The sequence below is a fragment of the Larimichthys crocea genome, chromosome XVII (genome assembly GCF_000972845.2).
Source record: "Larimichthys crocea isolate SSNF chromosome XVII, L_crocea_2.0, whole genome shotgun sequence".
Lineage (NCBI taxonomy): Eukaryota > Metazoa > Chordata > Actinopteri > Sciaenidae > Larimichthys > Larimichthys crocea.
In genome coordinates this window covers 1,147,880-1,171,633 of record NC_040027.1, presented here as the reverse complement: position 1 = coordinate 1,171,633, position 23,754 = coordinate 1,147,880, and the positions used below count along the sequence as shown (strand labels likewise).

Sequence of the window (23,754 nt, the reverse complement as noted above, 5' to 3'; positions counted from 1 at the left end):
AGTTGTGTAACAGCTCAGTAACAGTGCAGTGAGCATGTATGTTAGTAGGGTTTCAATTGCGAATATATTTTTCTTCCTCACCTTCTCGCTGTATTATCCAAAAACTAATGGTAAATGATGGAGAAAGTTATTCTAATGTCAGTTTGTGAAAGCTTGAGCAATGGAAAAGGAAGTTACGCAACTCTAATGTTGAGTCCACTGGATTATTTGTTTATTCAGGTTTTTTCAATCTTGCCTCAGGTGACTGCATTCACTCAAACCACCATGCCTTGCCAAAACATCCAAACAACCAAAACCAGTCACTGTTGTTTTTGGTCTAAAAAAAATTAACCAGTAAGTGACACTGTGTGTACACCTGTGTATATGTACATTTCCAGAATAGGAAACCAAAGCCAGTCAAACAAGACTGTAATCTGTTGTGTCATTGGGTGACTCCTACTTGACAACTAAATAACTCATTGATTCATTGTCTTTGGATAAAACTGTGGTAACCTTAGTTGTTGAATTGGGTCAGCGGATGTGGAAAAATATTCTGTTTTTGACGGTAGACACATTTTCATACACTTCTTCTATAATGTTTCCTTCTCTCTGACTCAGATTACATTTACAGTACACTGCCCAGGTATTTCCAGGGAAGGAGTGTGAATTCAGTGTTTCGACATAGTCAATGGATTAGTCAGTGGATTAGTCAGTTACATTATGAGCTTGCCAGTGAAAGGACTGACAATGAAAATAAAATGATGTGAAATTAGTAAGTGCGTTAACAATCCCTTTATTTTCCTGTATGAACTTGTTCATAACAGGATGTCTCCAAGCTGTTATTTCAACGTGGAAAAGATCTGATTTATTTATGTTGAGAAACATGTTATGTAATCACTGCCTGCTGTTAGATTTGCCATGCATTTTGAAAAATGAGCTTTAGCCTCCCTATTTGTTTGCCATGCAAAACTGGCAGCAGCAGATGTCCTTTTCCTACATCATTTGAGTGAGTTCATCTTGGTTAGTCAGGTTTGGATTTATTTAAATGTTTCCGTCTAACTTTCCACTCGCATCCTCCTGTTGAGACCTGGTGAAATTTCCTTAGAAAAAAGCCAGTCCCAATCCCTTTGCAAAGCCATGTATTGCGAAACAAACTATGCGAATGACTTTCATATCCTCTATCTTTTGACCTTTACATGACTGTTATTTTAAAATCCATCTTTTTATGTTGTAATTCATCCTCAATGGCCTTGCACACTTACTCAGCTTTTTGAAACCCTACAACAACAGCTGTATGACGCATCAGTGGTGTACTAGCGCCACCTAGTGCCGAAATATGATAATCGCTTACAGTTTTTTTTGCTTTTGTTTTTCTGAAACCTATTTAGTTATATACTTATGAGATACATTTGTTTTTCCACACAGTACTTAACTTACATAAGATGACTAGAGGTTAAGAATTCACATACATGTTATTCTAATGGCATAGCACATAGAAACTGAAAGCAAAAACTAAATAATATGAATGAACATGGTGATGCCTCACAGCCACTGTCCAAAAACAGCAAAACCAAAAATCTATCTGACTGAACAAGTAAGTATTCTTTGATTGTATCTTTGTATCTTTTTGTTCATCTATTCATTCAGAGTTTTGGCCTATGATGTTGATGACATATTTTCAAATACAGATCATTTTTTGTTTTTAAAATGATAGAACACAGTTGAACACGTAATTATTGTACATCATAGTTCTGATATCTATTAGCAGTTGTACTGGTGTTTAAACTTTTGCTTAAGCAGATACTGATTGAAGTAAGATGTTAAATTGTGAAAACAACTTCAAAGCCAAAGAGGCCTTTTAAATTTTGACATTTTGGCATGAAAATACAATACAACATTTCTTATAGCTGATTAAATTTAGCTGCTTTGATTTTAGGGTGTTGGTACGGACCTGTTTCAAATTTAGATTTATAACACACAAGTACAGGTGTTACCCATAATTGTGGCTACATCCCACTTAAGTGCCACAGTAATTCATGCCACTGAGCTAGAATGTATGATTGACTGGAGCTATTGTTAATCTTGCTAATAAGCCCTGCGGTTTTCTACTGTCACAAGTCAAAATATCTGCTGTAAAAAGGGCCTGTGGTTTATGCTCACAAAAAGACTATGGGTGATCAAATTAAAATACTCAGTCAATTAAAATACTATACATTTAAAGGTTTGCATTCAAAAATCAGTCGATCAGTAATCGGTCACCAAATTGCTGATCACTGACTGATTTTGGCTGTCTGTCTCACTCTCTAGACGCAACAGGTAGCAAACGCAGAAACATCTACAGAGTCAGCAACAACAACCACAGGTTAATAGCTACAAGAGGACAAGAAATAAGTGTTTTGTGTTTGTAGACTAATGATCAACTGGGAAATACCTTATACTGCAGATACATTGAGTATGACCATTTAGGGCACTGTTTTGAGGGCATACAGACAAGTCAGAGGACAGCTTCTTTAGAACTGAGGCTGCATCAAGTCATGACAAGTGTATTTATAAATCTTAATTTTCCTCAAGCTGCTATAAACCTTGCAGCATAAGACATCTTGGACTCCTGTGCATTTTCTCTCCACTGACTGAACTCTGTGTGATACGTCATGATGTCAAACAGGTCTATACAAACACCCTGAAACCAAAGCAGCTAAATAAGATTCTCTGCAACAATAATAGAAGTAGTAATAATATAAAATATAAATATCCATATAAGGTACCTGATAACTGTATTTAAGTACAGTACTTGAATAAATACTCTCAGTTACGGTCAACTACTGCCTTTTCAAGGATATTACAAAAATATTTTTATATCCAAACATCTGCAGCCAAATTAGGCAAGACTTTGGGGTTGCAGTCTTTTGTTTGATGGTGATGACAAACTGAAAACTGATTTGACATTTTGAAACTGGGGCAATTTAAAAAGTAGCAGTTTTTGCCTCAGAGCTACTCCTATTAAATGTTGGTTGTCGATTAATCACTTTAAAATGTGGTAATGAGTTGTAATTTTTATTCTTTGGCACAAAAATGACAAAATCATCTGAAAACATTTGGAATATAGGTCTCTATCTGTGGCAAACAATGTATAATAAAAGCAAGAAACCTGTTTATTTGCTCACAATGTCCAGAAAGACAATCTATCTCTACAACTTAAATGCAGCTGAGCGCAATTGCTACTATATATTATAATATCAAAAAGCATACTGAATTTAAAAAAAAATCCTGTGTAGAAAGTTTAGTGTGAGGTCACACTACAACCGCTAGATGGCAATACAGAGCGCAGGATCACTGAGGAGCTGCTGTGTGATTGTCTATGTCTCATACACAGATTAAACATTACAAACTATCGTTTCCTCTGTCTGAATTTTATTGAGTCACAACATGTCGACATTAATTGCTCATATAATAATTAAACATCTAATTGGTGCATCCTTACTGTTTTTACTTACTGACCAATCAGAAATTTGCAGGCCTGTAAATTCATCAGAATTGCGTGTTTATGACTCTAGGTATTTGATCAAGAAGGACGTAACGATGATAGCTTTTTGTCTAACGTGACTGAAGTTAAGTAAATTACACCCAAAACATCTCGTCCAATCAGAACACCGCTATTCTGCATGGGTAGTTTGCGCCATGGAGACTTTCTGCCCATCTGAGAGGTGGTCTTTGTATGACAGAGCTGAACAAGGGCTCCTGACTCCGCAGATAACAGACACTGCTGCAGCTGCTGGGACCGCAGAAGTTTAGTTCACAGAGAGGTGAGAGGCTGCGACTTATGCGCACAGCAACTGCAGTAGACTCCAAAGCCGCGCACGGAAAAGAGGGATTCCTTTATCCCGTTTTCTTTGGCTGATGTTGTGCCGTTTGTAAATTGTTCTAAATACTTTTCAGTACATTTTTGAGAGCCCGATGTCTCTACCCTCATCACCCTGAGAGTTCTGCCTGGCGAGAACATAGTACCCAAGAACTTTGCTTAAGAAGCATCTTGGCTCTGAAATGGGCAGCGCATTGGTGTGGCTGTCCCTTGCGCTGTCAGTGGCGTTTTCCGCCGGACAAGACCCAGGGGCCGGGGCTACAAAGGAGGACATCCCGGAGGGAGCGTCTACCCTGGCATTCGTTTTTGATGTGACCGGCTCCATGTACGATGACCTGGTCCAGGTCATCGAGGGCGCCTCCAAGATTTTGGAAACATCCTTGAGCAGACCGAAGAGACCTTTATATAACTTTGCTTTGGTCCCCTTCCATGATCCAGGTAATCTAATGAAAATATGTGGAGTGATATTCTAATTATGTGGCGGTCACTTTGTTTCACGCATGACATTTCTGCATGTTTTGCAAAACTTTCTTCTGCACACTTTTAACATTATTTAGAGTTTACTCTGCTGTGACTACAAAAGCACACAGAAAAGTGAGAAATGTGATAGTTTGCTCACAGTCCGCCCTTTGAATGCCTAATGTTCCTCACACCTCCAGAGGAGGGGACTTTGGGGGATTCTGTCTCCGCACGCAGATGTTCAGCCTGGCGGTCACTATCATTAGCATTCCGCCAGGGTTGGTTTGCAATGCGGCTTGATGATTATCATCACTCCTTGGCGCTCTCTCATTCGGAACAGCTAATGCCTCGACAATTCATCGTTGAGCTATTTAACATAATCCTGGCTTCTAGGTCAAAGGTGCATGTAAAAATCAGTTTGAAATAATTAGCTTGAAAGTTTTGGTGATGGAGAGACTTTGTGTAAGGATGTTTAAGTGCCTGTAATTACTATTTACTGAGAGGGAGGAGAGGTCACTTACCTGCTTGCAAAAACACCATCAAAGGCTGCTGTCATGATATGTCATGGGGGTTTGTGTGACTGATTTGGAGGTGAGAAGTTTTAGATGACCACCTGTGAATAAGCTCCATCAACAGGAAGAACAAGGGGACATGCTGGAGAGTGCTTGTTGGAGAACTCTTTCCAGAAACACCGCTGTACACAAACAGAGAAATTCAACAGAGAAAGGCAGAAATTAGAGACAACTGAGTGAAATTATCAAAATAGTTTAAACATTTCAGAGTAGGTTACTCCAGTCATTTCTTACCACAGTTTTTACCACATTACTTCATGATATATACAGTTGTAATGTACTCAGTTTAACTTGAATACACTTAACAACTGCAGAAACGAACTGATCCAAGAGATCTGAGAGAGGAGGAACAAGATGAATTGACAGAAAAGATCTGTGTGGTTAGGAGACAGATTCCTATTCCAGATGTTTGTCTTCCTCTGCTAAACTTCAGCATATCACAAATTCTTAAGAAGCAAAATTCCTCAATCATAGATTCAAGCTGCAGCTCTGTGCCTAGAATAATATTATATCCTGGGAAGAAATATGCTCAGTATACACGTGTAACAAATGATGAATTCATTACTATGCGATTCAAGAGGAAAATGAATCTTAGATCAGTAGCAGATGATAAAAGTACTGTGACGCATTGTATCTTGGATAAAGAATAGTGGGATTTGCCTAACTTTCATGTTTGATTTATAGCATGCGTTACCCTTACTAGGAAGTAATTGTAAGATTCTCCTTCACGGTCAACTGAGGCTGCAACAGCTTGATTCAGAAATTTGGTGTTGACTTCTCTTTCTGAACTCTTTGTGTTTGTCCCTCACCACCAAGTGACGTTCGTTTGCTTTTAAAATGTTTACGAGGATGTCAGAATGTGTTCTCCAAAACCCCCAGGGGAGAAGAGGAATGATTAGCACAGCACACTGCAAGCAGGGGTAGCTGAACATTTCCCCAAATGTTGTTCTGTCTTCCTTGTCTCACTTTTCGTCCTCCTTTGCCAGTAACCTAGACCCTCAGAGAGGATCAGTTTTGTTTTCATAAGAACTTTTATTTAGGGTTTGTTTCATTCTGACACAGATCCATTTTCTCCGCTTTCCATCCAACCCAGTGCGATAACACAGTGTCTTTTGTTTGTTTTGGCTTCTTTTAAATCAGAGACCTGAGCTCCCCCTTTATTTACACTGCAATCTGACCCGGTAAACATTAAAGTGTGTGTTTGTATATCTGTGTTTCTCTCAGTCTGTCTGTGTGTGCTTGTCTGTGTGTGTAAAGCGAGAGTGTCAGGAGGATGCCTGGATATTGGGGTCAGGCTTGTGTGGGAAGATCAGTCAGGAAGCCTCCCCCCTTTCCTCCATCCTGCAGGGAGAGAAAGAAAGAAAGCAAGAGGTTACTTCACAAGTCATTTTACTGAGGCACAGGGGTTGTGTATTTAACACTACAGTCTGAAAACACTCCAATGAAACAGGAGTAGGGTTGAATTTTGGCTACCCTGTTATCATTTCACGCCCTGGTTACATTTGGAAATGGCATTCACTTAATGAGAGAATCTACTGTAAAATACCCTCTTTGACTGTTGAAATAACAGCTGTCAACATGAACATCTCTTTTCTGTAGCTACAGTCCAGAGAACAACGAGTAGTCATTCAGGGATCCAGTCTAGGCTGAAAAGTCAAAGGTGTATTACAAGCAGACTTTCTGGACTCATTATTTGAGAGTTTACAGCCAAATAAACTTTATTTCACAGCACTCCTACCGCTCCCAAAACAGGAAATGTGGCTTTTACCCCAGAATTAATGTCAAATTGCGCACTTTTCCAATTAAGCATGTACTGTATTAAGCAACTCTGTAATGTGTGAAGAATGTGCTCTAAGGTGCATGTGCATGGGTCCACAAATTTGTTTCCAGTGGCCTCTGAGATTCTACGTTCTTCATGGCTCGGCTGATGTTCAAACACACACATGCTCGTCCTTGTAAATACTATCTTGCTGTGAGAGGGTGTGTTTGTGTGTATCTTGTACGTGCTTGTGTGAGTGTTTAATTGGCTGAGTTGAGATGGGTCAGAGCCCAGTGCCTTGGGTCAGTGGGTGACCCAGCACTCTCACTATAGTTGTACATGTTCAGTGCAGTCAGAAAATATTAAGACAGTGAAACTTTTTTGTTATGTTAGCTGTGCACCCCATCAGAATTTGAAGATTCCTTTTCTAGTGTTTAGCTGCAAAAGTCAGAAACAAGTCAACATAAACTTATATAAAGTCATCATATTTAACATTTGGTAGCAAAATCAGTTCCAGTCAAAGAAGTTTTGGACTCTTTCCAAGGTGCAATCTTCCTCAATCACAGATATCTTGAAATTATACCATCTTTAATGACTAGTTCTGTCTTGCATGATCGTTTGGCTTTATGTTTACGTTTTAGGATTTTTGTTGTCCTAAAGGGCTCCATGTCCCATATTGTTCTCCCAGTATGGATGTAAACACTATCAAACACCCTTAAAGCTAATGACAAAAGTAAGGTAAATTGTAAAACAATAATTGTTAGAATGGGGTTTACAATGAACCCTTTTGGACAGTCTTTCCTGGGATGCGTTCAAGTGTTGCAAACATTTGTACATGCCAAAAATGATTTAGTGGTTGGTGTGCACCGTGAAAAATTATAAAGAGAGCAAAAGTTACAAAAATAGTCAGATGCAGACCCACAATACCATCACTGCTTTCAGGCGCTGTTTAACAATTCAACAAGCACTTTGTTTGATGTATACTGATGTTTTAAAAGTCAGCATGAGTAATTGTAAAAGTAATTGTTTCATTTCATTATCAAATCCAGTGTACTGGACAACAAAGCCAAAACACTTGTCTGTCCTAATACCTTCTGACTGCACTGGATGTGTCAAGCCACACAGAAAGACTCTGAGTCATAAAACAAGCAGTTCAGATTTTTGACATTACAAAATGAAATCCATCCTTGACATCAAGGAGTTTTGCTTCTGTTTAATTGGTATCTAGTGTTTGTTTCAACTATGTGCTGTGTAGATTGGTTAAGCTGAGATGATGGCCTGTCTTTCTACCCATTTCCAGTCAACTTTAGTTAGAAGGAGATGGACCAAAGCCCTGGGAGTTGAGTGATGAGAGGAGATGACGGGATAGCTTCTACCTCCTCTGCATGATCAAAGGCACTCATCTCAGAACTCCCTTTGTTGGTGTTCATCGTCCATTTCCACCATCCCCTTCTTCCTTTGTTTCCTTCTTTTCAGAGCAGCAGTTTTTTGTCTGATCCGCCCCACCTGTGTGAGATTACAAGGAGCCTGCATTTAGCTGGACGGAGTCAATAATGATGCTATTAGGCAGGAATGCCAAAAGAGAGAGGTGGAGGTTTTTGGAGAATTAGAGGAGGAGAGAGGAGTGTGGCAGACTACAATGTGTGTCTGTGTGTTTCATGTTTTAATAGACCTGCCCTAGAATATTGAAATGGCCTTTAATTTTTAGGACTGTACATGCACCTTGTGAAATGCCCCAAGGTGCTCTTAGTGCAGTAGTTTCAACTCCATTTAGCTTTGTCATCGGTGCTCAAAGGTTATCCCCCTTTCATCTTGGAAGGCAGCACATACCTGAGGGTGGCTACAGGCTAAATTTAAATGTTTTTCATTCTGTTCCCTGTTTACAAATTTATTTTAATTTATTCATTTGTGTGGCAGCTTTAAAAATTCTGAAGTTATTATGTCTAAAGGATGTAGCTGGTGTTTCAAAAGGTCACAGGTAGTTGGCCTCTGGATGGTCCGGTTGACATGAATGACCTATTTAAGAGGCATTTGTCAAACATAATTTGTGAACGGTACGTGCTGAACCTGAATTCTGAGCTCCCCCTGCCCTGTTTTTTACCTTCAGGGCTCTTTGACATCACTGTCTAGGCTCTCATTAATATCCTCTTGACCTTTTGTGGCTTGTTTTTTGTTGTGTTCCAGTATCTCTTGGAAGCATGAATGTTGGAAAGACTGCAGTAGTGAAAAGGGGGAGAATGTAGAATGTATAAAGATAAATTAATAGATATATATATATATATATATATATATTATATATATATTATATATATATGGATAGAGAGAGAGAGAGAGAGATTGTGCTATTTGTGATATTTTTTCCCCAGAGTTAGAAAGCTGATTATGTGACAGAAGGATCATATAATAATAGAAGCCTTGGAAATTCCTTGGCCATTTATTTGACAAGCTGCACAGTGTTGGTGCCAATGCAAAGGGCACCAGGAAAAAAACAAAAACCTGGCTCAGCTTTTGCACAATGCAATCAGACTTCATCATTGGTAGGTGAAGCATTGGCCAACCAAATATGGGCAAGCTTACATCCTCAGTCGATTACTTTATAACATGAAGGCTGCACTTCTACTGTTTACCTTGTGACCAAAGATGGAGTAATTGTTACCATGCAGTATTTTGATATCTGAAGATCATATTTCATTATCTCACTGGTACCTGAAACAATATGCCACAGCCAACTCGGCATTTCTTTCTGAACATGCAAGCAATAGTTACTATATAAACATATTCAAATTATTTCAATATAAAATGAGTCAACAATGTATATCTTTCAATTTGACCTCTATCGACCTCACATTACCAGTTATCCAGACTATAATTTTAGAATTTATTTTCAAATGTATCATATCTACACAAAAAGAAGAAAATCATTGTTTTGTTTTGTTTTTTTCTTTTAGAGATGACAAGTTAAAACGAACTGTGTTTTTAAAGACTTTACAAAGGAATCTGACCATTTCCCTCTGTATGTTTATAGAACTTGCACTGTGTTTGCTGCATGTCTTAAGATGTGTTTTTCCTGTTCTGGGGCAGAAATGTTTACCTGACCTATCCCTAACTCTTACCATGTGTCCACAGCATAAGCAGCCAGTCACTCCATTTATCTAGGAGAGCTGAGCACCCGAAGCAAGTCAGGTGATTTTGATAACAGCTGCAAATGCTTGCCTTTTGTTGGTGCGGAGTAGCTTTTAAACCCTGTTCATGCTGTTTGTTTAATCAATTGCTGTAATAGTGTTGTGGTTAGAGATGGCCTGAGTCTCATAACACATTCAGAAGTTTCACATATAGTTATGAATAGCATACTGACCCATTTTATGCCTCCACAACAAAAGTTTGGGTCCAAAGCCACTCTTTCAAAATCACTACCCTGCAATCCAAGTGGATTGTTTCCAGCTGCTCTTTGCCAGCTATACCAGCTGCAGACATACATACACCATGTTGTATATTAGTATTTGCCAGTCAGCATTTTTTAGCGCTTTATTACTCATAATAATAAGCAGCAACCCCAGCACTTTTACTGTTGCCCCTTCAATGAGGGCTTTCCTCAAATCAGCATTTTTATAGTCAATTTAGACTCCACAGATTGATGTCTAGACATTATTATGAAGGAAACATTTTCCCAAAAGGCTTTTTTAGCATAGATTCATTTGATTTCATTGTTTTACATCATACTTTCTGGGTCTGGAGGACTCATTTGGAACAGATTTACATCCATGTAGAAGTTGTTTCCAAAGCTGAACATTTCCATGGTTTGGTATGGCATGACCTCATTTTCTTTCCTGTGTAAGAAGTTTATGTACATTTCTGCTGAAACATATGTTAGGTTTCAACAGCTGGGCTGAGAGGAGTGATGGGCCTTTTCTCATAGAAATAGATAGTTATTCTATCATTACCACATTATTTGAACTGATCCTGCAACACATGTCATGTACAGAGGTAATAGTGCCAGACAGCAGCCCATCCCTTGTCCATGTAATCATACTTGATTTATCTTTGATTTCTTTTCTTTTCTTTTCCTTTTTTGGAATAGATTTAAATCCTTAAAGCTAACTTAATGAATATCTTTTCTATGAACGGTGAATAAAATGTATTCAGTCAGTCATTGTGACAAACCCACAGAAAATGATCTCCTGACTCTGGAGATGGCTCTTTCTTGTGGTTTTGGATGGATGGATGGATGGATGGATGGATGGATGGATGGATGGATGGATGGATGGATGGATAGATAGATAGATAGATAGATAGATAGATAGATAGATAGATAGATAGATAGATAGATAGATAGATAGATAGACTGTTTGCTACCATGTTCACCAGTACAACTTTATAAGGTGATAATATGTCAGTGCTGCTGCCAAAAATGTAAATTACTGTTGCATCCATTAAATTCTGCCTACTGGGCCATCTTTACTATGCTGGAAAAGACTGATCAGGGCATTATATCCTTGTTAAAGTTTAATGATCTTATTATCGCAGGACCACAGGTTTACAGCCATACATGAACAGGAAGTTTTCAGTCACAGTATGTACATTTTTGTATAATGTTTACAAAAATAGATGAGCTTCTTGAGTTTCTTAGGAGTTGTGTTGTTCTGTTAGAAAGATATTTTGATTATTTTTACTGCAAACTCTTCACCTGTGAGCCAAATTTCAGTTGTGCATCATCCTGCAATCACAATTATTGTAATGGTTCTCTGGGAGTGCAAGAAAGCATTGCACCTGTGTGCAGTGTGCTGTGTTTTATGGACTTTGCTCCCTCACTATTGCTTTTTGCAGGTATATTCTTTTCCTCTTTTAGGTCTGCTCATCCTTCATCTCTCTCTTTCCGCATTGATGCTTCTTTCAGACAAACTTGATGTGTAGTGCTGAAGCTTTTACTAAAGGGGTGGACAACTGGTGACATATCCATGTGTTGGCACCAGAGTAAAGGGCATAAAGATAGTAACAACATGCTATCTAAGAATTTTGATTGACATGGAGGCCTGTGTGGGTGTTAAATGTGTCTGAACCAGACAAGTGTTTTGGGGAATCTGAATTACAGGCTGCCAGGCTGAAGGTCAGGCTGTTAGTGCCCTCTCCCCCTTACCTCTGATTGGCATGTTTTGGGGGAAGTCATTTATCATGAAGACCACCTTAGACCAGTGCTCCCAAGATTTTCTATGCTATAGCACACTATGTTCCAAAAATCACTGAGAACACCACAAAACACTCAAACATAAATTAACACACGTTATAATGTGTTTATTTCCTACAAATATAGCATCATTCAGTGTGAAACCTGAGCTTGTTTTGATGAACCTGGTATTCTGTGTCAAACTGATGACAAGCACATGCTGAGCTCATGGTCAACTGTCTTGGAAACCTCAAAAGGCGAAAATAATCAACTTTTCCATATGAGCATTTTGGTTTTCTCAACGCACCTGAGCAATTCCTACAGTGCTCTTGTGTGCTGTGGCACACCGGTTGGAAATCACTGCCTCAGACATCTGTGTGTGGTCGGCAGTGCTGATCCGGTTTCTCCGTCTGCTTCAGCATGCACAATTAGAATTTCCTCAGTAAAACAAAAGAGGCACACTAAAGAGAAAACACCACCCAGTCACTTTTGAGTGTGCTGGGATTACACCATCACTCATAAAATACTTGGTCATGAGATTTGCAATTTTGTGGTTCTAATGTGGAGGTTGTTACCATTTATTTTTAAGCCCTCTGCTTAATTTTTGAGGCACATTAATGCAATTAAAAGGCCACATTTAACTGTAAAGTTCTTTTCTTCTGAGGGTGAATCATAGAATAAGCCTCAGCCAAGTCTCAGGGTTTTGGCCTTTATTTCTACAATGGATACCATATGTTGAAATGTCACAACAATTCTCTGTGTGTTTGCTGTCTGTGCCAGTTTTTGCCCTTTCAAATGAGCGGCATTTAGAGACTTAACTGAGACAACACTACCTGATCCCTCTTTAAGCCACAGCTTTCTCTTTTTCATCCTCTTATCTGACCCTGCTCTCATCCTTAATATGTTGTCAAGGCAATAAAATGAGCATCTGTCTTACCTATTTGTTGTGATGCACTATGGGTAAGAGAGATGTTGCACAACACAACACATTACAGGTGGGTTCAGTTAGGTCAGCAGGACTTATGGCCATGATGTGTTTGTTTTTTAAGTTGATCATCAGGTTGTGAAGATTTATCACTGCTTGACCCAGACACCCCCACTATCAATCAATATTGATGGAAGCCAGAAAATCTTACACAACATTGTTTGCATGTATGTCATTTGCTTTTAGACGTCTCAGTCGATGTTACTTGCAAAAGTTTATGTTTGAAATAATTGACATAAGCCACCTAAGCGGTAGCTGCAAGTAAGTGAACCCTGTGTGGACTAATGTTAATACAAACCAGACTGTGTTAGTGTCTTTAAAGAAGAGGGAAGAAAGAAAAAATCTAAATTCCAGGTTACCTGAAACACATTGGCTGCATATGTTGTATTCAAATAAAGATAGACAGAGAGACAATATCTGATCTAGCATGTTAAAACATTGTAAACACCACAGGCACGAACTGTCAGGCTTCGGTAAAGCTTCTATGGTCAGAAAAGTATAGAGAGGCTGCAACATGATTTGTTGATGTGGAGGTGTATGTTATGTAAAACATCTGCTTTTTTTGTGCCGTGGCATACTTGGCTCAAAATTCAGAATCCCGAGTGCAATTATTTACAGCACAGTGAGCTAAAACTAAAACTAAACTTAAACAGCGCTAAGTAATGAAAATGTAGCAAAATAAATTACAGAAAACTCAATAGTTTAGAAAAAACAAAACAAAACTAAGGATACTAATTCTGAAATAGTATATAAATGCACACTTACGTGCTCCACAATGATTTATGGATTGTTTACCAAGCCCATACCATTTACAGATCATAGAGTTCAAGACCACGGTTGACAACCTGTAAAGGTCAAAAGTCAACCTTGAAGACAGGGTCAGACAGGGTCTCTTAAAATTATAACTCATTCCTCCTTGTGGAGCTTTTCTTTGAATCCTGTGCAGGACCACATATATCTACCCAAGTTGGTTTTATTTATGTAGCCCAAAATAACAAATTTGCCTCAGAGAACTTTAATCAGTAAGTATTCTTACGATACATGCAGCCAGGACAAATAGTGCATGAATTTTATGTTCCAACATGCAAAAATATCTTTCCCATCATTTCTCTTGTTACATGCTGACCCTACATGTTGATGACAAACACTAAACGGCGTCTTCATGAAGTCAGTAAAGTACAAAGAGACACCAAATAGTAGTTTCTTGGCAATGAATTATTTTGCCTTCTTCTTCTTTTCATATTTATTTATCTGCATTCTTCTCTTGTGGCTGGTATTCAGACACAAAGTCTAGGCGGTCACCCAACCGCAGATTGCATTCAACTCTCTCTTTCATGTTTTTCTTTGTAGAAGTCAGCAAATCCACACATCATATAGAGCTTGTGGTAAGAATTAGATTAAAGGCTTTCAATTCCAACATATGATAATGCTTATATGGATCCTCAAGAGGAGACATCTTTGTTGGGTCCACTATGCCTCTGACCCCACCATCTCCCAGACCAGATATAAATGGAGCATTAAAGGGAATTCAGTAACAAGTTGAAATCATCATTCAGTTCCTTAGCTGTACTGACAATTATGCCTTTATGACTTCTAGATAATGTTTATGAAGATCATGAGTGATAATAGGACACAGATGGCCTGTGTTGACAGATATTTTGCATGTAGTTGACCACAATAGTTATTTATTCAGATCACTTTAGTGAGTCACTGCTGTCGAGGACATTAAAAAGTGTGGTGGAGGTTTGCATCTGCATAGGCAGAAACTGTTCACCCACAGTAGAATATAATTTTCTAAGTTTGAACCTAAACAGACCGAGTACACCTAATCAAGAACATGCCTCAGCATTTTGTATTTAACTTTCATTTTTAAACAATATTTGGCAATGAATGATATTTCTTATTTCCTAAAAAACGGATAGTGAGCAGCAAACTCTGTGGCTGTGAAGTGAGGCCAATGTGGAGTTGCCAAAAACTGCAGTTTCTTAAACATCCACTTGAGGCTGGCTACAGAACAAGTCAATCTCCATAAGCCCCCATATTAAAATGTCCTACTTCACAGCAGAAATAAACATGTTTACAGCCTGGTACAAAAAAACTGTTTTGATCTCTATAGCTAATTTCCCCATTCATGACAACTGTACAGAGACTGAATTTTCATAATATTAAAGCTTAAAGTTATGCATAACAGCACGGCCGCTTTGTTTGACTGACAGGTGCCTTTACAGATGGCTTGTTTGAGCATCCATGCTTCATTCAGCCTGCCTCGGGTCCACGGATGATCTACGTCTTTGCTGATTTTTAGATTAGAGGAAGAACTGCCAAGATGCTGGTAGCCAGCGCCACCAGATTCTGAGCTTCAAAACAGCTCTTCAAAAATCTATCCGTCATTAATACGACCATATTTATACTATCTACAATAGTGACAGAAAGGATAGAAGACAGATACAGCAGCATTCCTTTATTTAGCATTTTATTATCTCATTACTTTTAACACACCCACAGATTAATATGCACGTATTAAGTATTTACAGACTTAAACATATACATACATACATATATACATACATACATACATACTTACATACATCCACACCAGGAGATTTGAATTTGCTGCAAAGTTGCCTTATTTTTTTGTTCACATGAATGGCCACACCACAAAGCCACACATCCCCATGAATGACAATGATAAATATACATAAGTGCGGCACAAACTTAATAGACTTGTGTTTGTCTCTGACACTAGTTATCAAGTCAGATTGATGACTGGCGAAGGGTTTAGAGCTGTCATCTGTCTCTGGAGCACACTCCCATCAGGCCATGCATCTGGAAGGGGTTACATACCTGTGGCATGTGCAACACTTGGGTTTTGCTATACATTCGAGTGTGTATGTTTTTGTGTAAATGTGCTGTGTGTGACTTCTTGAATGCATGAGTGCCATTAATAGAGATATGTGGTTTTGTGGCCCATCGTCTACAGACACATCCAATTGCGTTGGGTGAAATGAAACAGTAGAGTGCTGTGAGTGCAATGCTGCAACTCGCAGAGTTTGGTGCGTGGTGGTCCTGCTCTTTCTCACTGTTGGTTGTGGGGAGAGTTTTCCATCACAAATTCAGTATGTGGTGGTTTGAAATCAAGCCTGTTGTCAGCTCTGTGGCTCTGGGCTAAACCCCATTCATTAGCTGGCAGCTGGTGAAGTCAAACAGGGTAAAAGATGCAGTTAAAAAGAACAAGGGGAAGAGAGGGAGACACATGGGGATGCACTGTAGTAAGGGACAGAAAGAAACATATAGTGAAAAATAAAGGGACAAAACAGGAAGAGAGAAAAGCAGAGGCAAGAGTATGAATTTTGCAGCCTGGTGATTGATAAGCTTTGAATCCAATCCAGAGGAAAGAGTAAAAGCAGAGATTCTTAACACAGTCAGTTTGCATCAAGCCAAAATATAATCTATTTATGTTGACAGTTAACAAGACCTTATTTGAAATAAATGGAGATAATTATCCCGTGAGGGTCTAAGCACTTCCTCTTCAAAACATACAAACAGGCAAAACATATGAACTTGGTAAAAAGCAGGAATTAATCTTTCACAAGGCTGCAATTTCCTGTTTGGGAAAATCTTTCTGGGTGATTTCACCCCTGGTGTCTGAGTAAAGCTGGCCAATTTGAGATAATTTAATTAGGCATTTAGAGCTCTGTGAAAAAGGAAAGCAAAAAAGGAGGAAATAAAGTTAATAGTTAAAATGTAAGGGAAGAAAAACGGCATGGGCAATTAAGAGAAAAATACAATGTTTTTTGTACACAGTGTACTCAGAGCTTTTTAGTTTTGTTGCATAGCATATGTGTTCATAGCAATGGCTGCTGCTTATACTGGGGTGATTACAGAGCACTATGAACTTTTTTCTACATTATATTTGTCTGGGTTTGTGTGTGCATTTGTATATCAACAGTGTAAATAGACTTGCGTATCTCACCTCACATATATCTGCAAACACGCTTGCTCCAGTGCATGTAGTATGTATAGCACTGGACGCTTTCCCTCACTGAGGCACACTAATTGCACTGTGTGCTGTTTCACATGTGTTTTCTCAGTGCGGCCGATTAAGTGAATTATGCCCCATAGCTGACGGTCAGGATGACAGCCACTCTCATTTTGTTAGATTTTACCCTGAGTCAGCAGAATGACAGAAAGCGGTGTGTGTTTATAGCCTCTGCTGCTGTTAAGTGCTGTAGCAGCTACATGTTGTGTATCCTGTCAGATTCTGTTGGACAGGGGAAAACCATCTCTTTTACCGGATTTTGAAGAATTGGGCACATTTCATCAATAAAAATCTTGAACCATGAATGAACCAGTGCCTGTAAAACTAGAAAAAGAACACAGCATTTGTGTCGCTGCTGGTATTGATGAACAGAAGGTTCAGAGTTCCTCTGATCTCTGTCGGTCTGTATTGTTCTTGCATTAGTTTTCTGGAGCTTTGTGAATCGGCTTTTGTAATGAGTAATTGTCATCTGCTCTTTGACTTCAGGAATGAAAAAACAAAAACAAATGTTGAAGTAAGTAAATGTGATTGCTGCCACTGCTGTATAAATTCTCCCCACTGTAGCAGAAGGTGTTGCCGGCAGCAAACATAGAGCACATAAAGAGCATAACTTTCCCAAACTGCCGCATCGTATTATTACAACTTTGAAGAAATGTCAGCAGTACGTAGAACAATTGTCTCTTTCAATTATCTGTAGCAGCTTGTGAAGCTCTCATGTCTTCTGCATTGCTGCCAAAATTCTGACTTTATTTGCTTGGAACACGTTAACGGCTGCGACCTTTCAATGCATTGGCCTTTGAATTCCTTGTTGCTGATTTTGAAAGGAAAGAGAAACTCACTTCATGGTGAATGCGTGAGAGTTCCCAGCAAATTACTTTAAGCATGAACGTTAGCAGAGGTGAAACTAAGTTTGCCATTGGACAGTTGCCCAGTTTGTTCCATACCATTACACTTTCTGTGAGTGTTTAAGTCTGCACGTGATTTGCAGATGCATGCTTTTACAGCCAACATCATGGATGAATGCTGTAGGAACATCAAGATGGAGCTTTGTTTGTTTATTTCAAGTCCACTTGTGTCAGCAATTCACAAAACAGATTAAAGAAACAAGATGAAGATGCAGCGCTTCATTTTATTTTGGTCATTTTCTCTCCTTTGTTGTTCCTTTGTCAGACTTTAGAGCATTCTTTCACTCTGAGTTCATTCACTTGGCCATGTCAGTGTCATTTATGTGTTTCTTGTCATCACAGAAAAAAACATTAAAACTATTTCCTGTAGTGCAGCCAGAAGACTGTGTTAAGATTTCCTTTACATATGTAGTCATGTAAGGTGTGTTAGCGCCCCGTGTCCTTTAAACATGTTTTATTTATAACATTCTTGTGGTAAATTAGTTATTCAAAATTAATTTGTCAATTTGCCTAAAAATGTACAATATTCTGTGCAAGCAATTATTGGTTTGACTCTCCAGATCTGAAGGAAGAATGTGTTTGATGATTTCCCTTTCCTTAACCACAAATTCACGAGGTGCTCTTGGGCAACACACTTTACCCCAATCTGTTTTAGTGGACTGGTGGAACTGGGAAATCTCCATGCATGAATATTTGTAACGTTTAGACTTTAGAACTTAAAAAGGAACTTGCTCTGATTTCTAAATGTGGATAGATGCAAATTTGAAGAAAATAACAATAGACAGCAGTGCTCTCTTTATCATGATATATCAAACTCAAAGATCATTACACAAGGAGTTTGAAGAATTGGTTTTATGGCATCTCATACTGTTTAGAGGTCATGAGCATTAGCTATGGTTTTCCACAGTGCTGGTGCAAAGAAGGTGTCTGTGTTCAGGGGCACCATAGCCAAAACAGACTAAAGAATACTTACAACAGCCATGGGAACTTCTCCCATAATGAAGGAAATGTCAGCTTTTCCATCTCTGAAAACTTTGGCTCAAGATTTATGTTCCGTTCAGAGCAGCCAGACACATTTCCATGTTAGTTTTAAAAAGTGTCTCTGATCGCCGCAAATGTTCCTTCACTCCACCTTGAGGATTTACAACAAAAACAAAATCTGGGTCATTTGGAAAAAAGCTTCTTGCTTCTTTGTGTATGTTTTCATAGAGGTTGAAAGTGCTTGTGGAGTGCTTTTCAATAAGTAATGGGTTAAAAGGTGATGCTGGTTTCGAAGAAAGAGAAAGAATAGAATGTTTTCAGTGATAATCATAGGTAGTCTCAGCACTCCACTAAAAATTTCTCTATTTAGACTCTGGCCAAAGTTGAAGACTGTAAAACAGTTCAAACTGTATCCTTTTACAAAGTCATGGATCCTTTGAAATTGCCCTCTCTTAAACAAGGGGAACCTTGTTTTCCAATCTGCTTGCATATGCAGAACTGCAGTATGCGTGTGTGTGTGTGTGTGTGCGTGTGTGTGTGTGTGTGCGTGCGTGTGTGTGTGTGTGTGTGTGTGTCGACTTTTTGCAGCCCCTCATCAGGCTCATTCCACAGCACAGCTGCAGTAGCTGAAGTCACACAGTTTGACTCAAGAAGGGGCTTAGCAGCTCATTAACAGACAGAATAAAGTAAGCTGAGAAACAGCAGTGACTACCAACACTGGCAGAGGTACAGAGCACAGGGCTTGTTGTCACTATGTGGTGGCTGTGCTCTACTTTTATGGTACAATGAAAGATGGCCACTTGATGGCCAAGCGGACATTGACACAAGAACATTACAAAACCTGAACTGAAAAGTCTTTTGTCTGTAATCACAGAGGAGCCTTAAAACAAGGAATGCATTGCGGGCTTCACCTTAACTTTTCCCTGTATATAAAGTTGGATTTTCTGATATTTTACAGATTAACCTATGAATCAATTGCCTGAGAAAATAATCAGTGGATTAATCGATGTTGTTCAGTTGGATTGGATTTGGACAATATTAACTATTATATTATTATGACAGGGGAAAACGACAGAGGAAATTTGATGCACTAGTGTTCTGAGAGGATAGGCGATGCAAAAAGTTGAAAGGATACGAGAAAACAAAACAGGGTAATACACTGTGTTGTTTTTTAGATGTAGATATGCTCTATAACCACAAACATCCAGTGGAAGGTCTGTCATACTTCATATTTACTGTGTTTGAGTTTATTCTGTTTGTTTGCAAAGATCATTTTACCACCGATGGGAGTTGAATTGTAACAGTGTTATGTTAGACTGCTTTCAATAAATCTGGGAATGTTCTGACGTCTCAACTAATGCTGTCACATGATCTGTATTTTAACAGAACTCACTCCTCTTATTCTTTATTTAACCCTTTATTTAACCCTTTAGAATTGACTTCATCATTTGCACCAGATTCATGACATGTAGATGATACCAGCTTTGGTAAATCAGTGACATAATGAATTGGATGTCCTTTAAGAGCTCGCATCTTATCAGCACAGACCTATACATTTTCAGCATCATTATACCTGACCTGTTTTGTGAAACATTTTCAGACTATAATTTGAATCTTTGTCATTTCTTGTATGTCAATTTTCATAATCTTTCTCACATTTCCTTCCTTCTCTTTCTCTGTTAGTTAAATATATCTCCTTTCCTGTTTTTTTCATATTGTGACATTTTAATCTGCACATCCGTGCACATCTGCCAAAACTAATATTTGGCTAAAGAGAGGGGTTCAAGAAACAAAAATTCTTTCAATTATTCATCTGATGCAGACATCAGCCTGTGGCCCCATTAATCACAGAGCTTCTATCTATTGTTTTTTGCAGAGATTGGACCCGTAACGATCACAACGGACCCCAAGAAGTTCCAGTATGAGCTAAGAGAGCTGTACGTTCAGGTGGGTTCAAAGTTTACATTCATCACACTTAGGAAACAACGGCAGTAGCCTGGATGCTATAGTGGAAGCATAAGGTCATCTGGCCTTGATAATACTGAGTTCATACCAGACGTCTGGGTAGGAACATTTTTTAGCTGATTAAGATCAAGACTGGTCAGTCATTGTAGACTGGATGATGAACAAAGTTCGACCATTTATTTTTCTTTACGTCTACAAGAGACTTGCAATTACTGTTCCAATTTTAAATGAATTTTCATCTTCCACATAATGTAGCTATGTCCTTCAACACATCTAACATTGGTCATATCTTGATCCTTTGTAATTAAAAAAAATTCTTTTTCATCACATGTTTATTTGCCTTCCTGCCCCATTACAAACAAATGTATAAACACAAACATACAATGGCTAGGAAGTTAAACAGACTTCTGCCAAGTTTGAATTTTTGTCTAATCACTTGGAGAGAGAAGGGAAGTTGTACAGAGATCCTGTTTGTATTTGAACAAAGCAGAAAAAATCCAAACTGGCACTTTTCATGTCTAAGGGCGACAGAGATGGACAGACATAGACAGAGACGTACAGAAAGTAGTATTCAGAGGTCTGTCCTTTGAAGAAAACTTTTTTGGAACGCGTCTGTGCATCCTTGGCATGTGCTACTGATAATGTGCTGTGCGAGCGTGTTTCCTCTCCCTGTTTAATTCCTGACTGTTTTTCCTCCCCTCACCTCTTCACCTGAACAACCCCTGAAGAGGTTTTGGCCCAAAAACATGGAAAATATACTCTTTGGAATTAACATTTTTCTTGAAATTGTCATTCTTCTGACATGTCATTATGTCTAAAGGTAAAGATGTTAGGCAACATTAAAAGTGCACAGAGAGGTTATCAGGCCTAGTGTTGGTGGCATTCAGGGAATGGGGGAGTAGACTTTTGGCCAAAGGGTTCAGGAGAGACAGAGGATTCATCTTCCGCCCCCTCTGGCCTAAAATCATGGGTCACTCCATTCCAGATGTTGCTCTTGGGGGTGATGCATCATAGCCAGCTATTGAACCCCTCAGACACACAGAAATATGTCTGTTGGAAAGCTACAGAGGATATTTGCCTTTGACCCCACCAACAAAACAGAAAGAATAGTGGATGACAAAGACAGACTGAACACTAACATTTTTACAGCCTGTCACACATTTTTTAACTGTTGCTTCTGTCAGTTTAGTTGGAATGAGATTGTTTTCGTCCTCCTTTGTCTACTTTTAGTTGCGTATCTTTAAAAGCTACAAAGTTTATTAGATATTGACAATTTCTCAGAAAGATTACATAATAATGTTAGTGCTATTTATGTCCTTTTGATAAGAATGACTTTCTCAGGTGCTGCTTGAAAATTGTTCTGCCATAAAATCTGTATAGTTTTTGTTGACACTGTCATAGTTGTTATTTCAGATATATGTGTTATCATTGTGTTCATATTTTTTCCATTATAATTTTATTGACAAAAAAATGGAAACACCTTCCAACATAGTGTAGTCCAGTAGAACACTATCTTTAAAGGGTCCAATGTGTCAGATTTAGTGGGATCTATGTAGATATTATGAATATAATATGCATTACTATGTTTTCATTAGAATATAATTACCTGTCTATAAAAATGTTTTTGTTACCTTAGAATACAGAGGCTGCAGGTCCTCTTCCAGGAAGTTGACCTTGTTAAACCTCCTAGTTATGTTCAGTTTATCCCAGAAGAGACAAACTAAACACCAACTCTAGATGGGGCCTTTCACATTTTTTGCATGTTTTGTGGAAAGAAAGGGTGAGATAAGAGGGTTACAATCAACAGCTACACAGCTAATATGTCACTAAATGCTACACACTGGTCCTAACTCTGACTTCAACATTCATTCATTCATTCATTTTTCATTCATTCATAACTGCTTGTCCTCATCAGGGTTGGTGGGGGCTAGAGCCAACCCCAGCTGATATTGGGCAAGAGGCGAGGTACACCCTGGACAAGTTGCCAACTCATCTCAGGGCTAAGACATAGAGACAAACAACCAGTCACAGCCACATTCACACCTATGGGCAAGTTAGAGTCATCCATTAAACTGCATTTCCTTGGACTGTGGGAGTTAACTGGAGTACCCGGAGAGAATCCATGCAGACACAGGGAGAACGTGCTAAACAACTCCACACAAGAAGGTCCCAGCCGAGTTTGAACCAAAAACCTCCTTGCTGTGAGGCAACAGGGCTGAACCACAGTGCTGCCTCAACAGCAGATACATAATTAAATTTATACATTTTCAACATCACCAAAAACAGAACATCATGAGCATCATTGCAGCAGGGATGTTGTATTAAATTTCATTAGATTATACAGGTCTATGTAATAAAGTGTCAGTGTATTGCATTAGACTCCATACTATGACCAACATATTTGCTGTGTTGGTGGCTTACAAACTCACACATATGTGTGTACACACTCACTATTTGCTGATGAGATCCTTCTGTTTCTCAGGGAGGTGGCGATTGTCCAGAGATGAGCATTGGTGCCATTAAAATTGCCTTGGAGATTTCCTTGCCGGGATCCTTTATCTATGTCTTCACAGATGCCCGTTCCAAGGATTACAAGCTAACTCATGAAGTCCTGCAGCTCATTCAGCAGAAACAGTCACAGGTTTGGATATTAGTGTAATATACTGTATATTGTATACAGGTTTAGACGTAAACATATCACATTTTCATGTTTGTGTATGTAGGTGGTGTTTGTGCTGACAGGGGACTGTGATGATAGGACTCATATTGGCTATAAGGCTTACGAGGAGATCGCCTCCACGAGCTCTGGGCAGGTCTTTCACCTAGACAAGAAACAGGTCAATGAGGTAAGTGCATTCCTGAACAGAAATTCAGAGCTGAGTTTTTCTTTGCAAAAACAAGTTTAAATTTAGTTTGAATGTTTTTTTTTTCGAAACACATGCTTTGGTCACAGTAATTAAATCTTTCCAGCTTGGTCATGGTTGTACTGTGGTGCTGTATAAATTCAGTGACAGTAGAAGGTTTTACAGCCTCTCTCGTGTCTTGCTGTGCCCACATTTAAGCCTGGACTCCACATCAAATGTGCAGGAA

The 23,754-nt window shown here is 38.8% G+C and overlaps 1 protein-coding gene across 1 annotated transcript in view; it reads left to right on the top strand.

Annotated features, from left to right (window-relative positions):
- The first annotated feature begins 3,718 nt into the window (after nt 1-3,718).
- The window catches only part of hmcn1 (hemicentin 1), an 80,129-nt gene continuing 60,093 nt past the window's right edge, over nt 3,719-23,754 (top strand). Inside the window, exons 1-4 of the mRNA XM_027290030.1 lie at nt 3,719-4,276; nt 20,576-20,646; nt 23,147-23,305; nt 23,388-23,510. Coding sequence (XP_027145831.1) covers nt 4,021-4,276; nt 20,576-20,646; nt 23,147-23,305; nt 23,388-23,510 — 609 coding nt within the window. The 5' untranslated portion in view covers nt 3,719-4,020. The remainder of the gene's footprint in view (nt 4,277-20,575; nt 20,647-23,146; nt 23,306-23,387; nt 23,511-23,754) is intronic.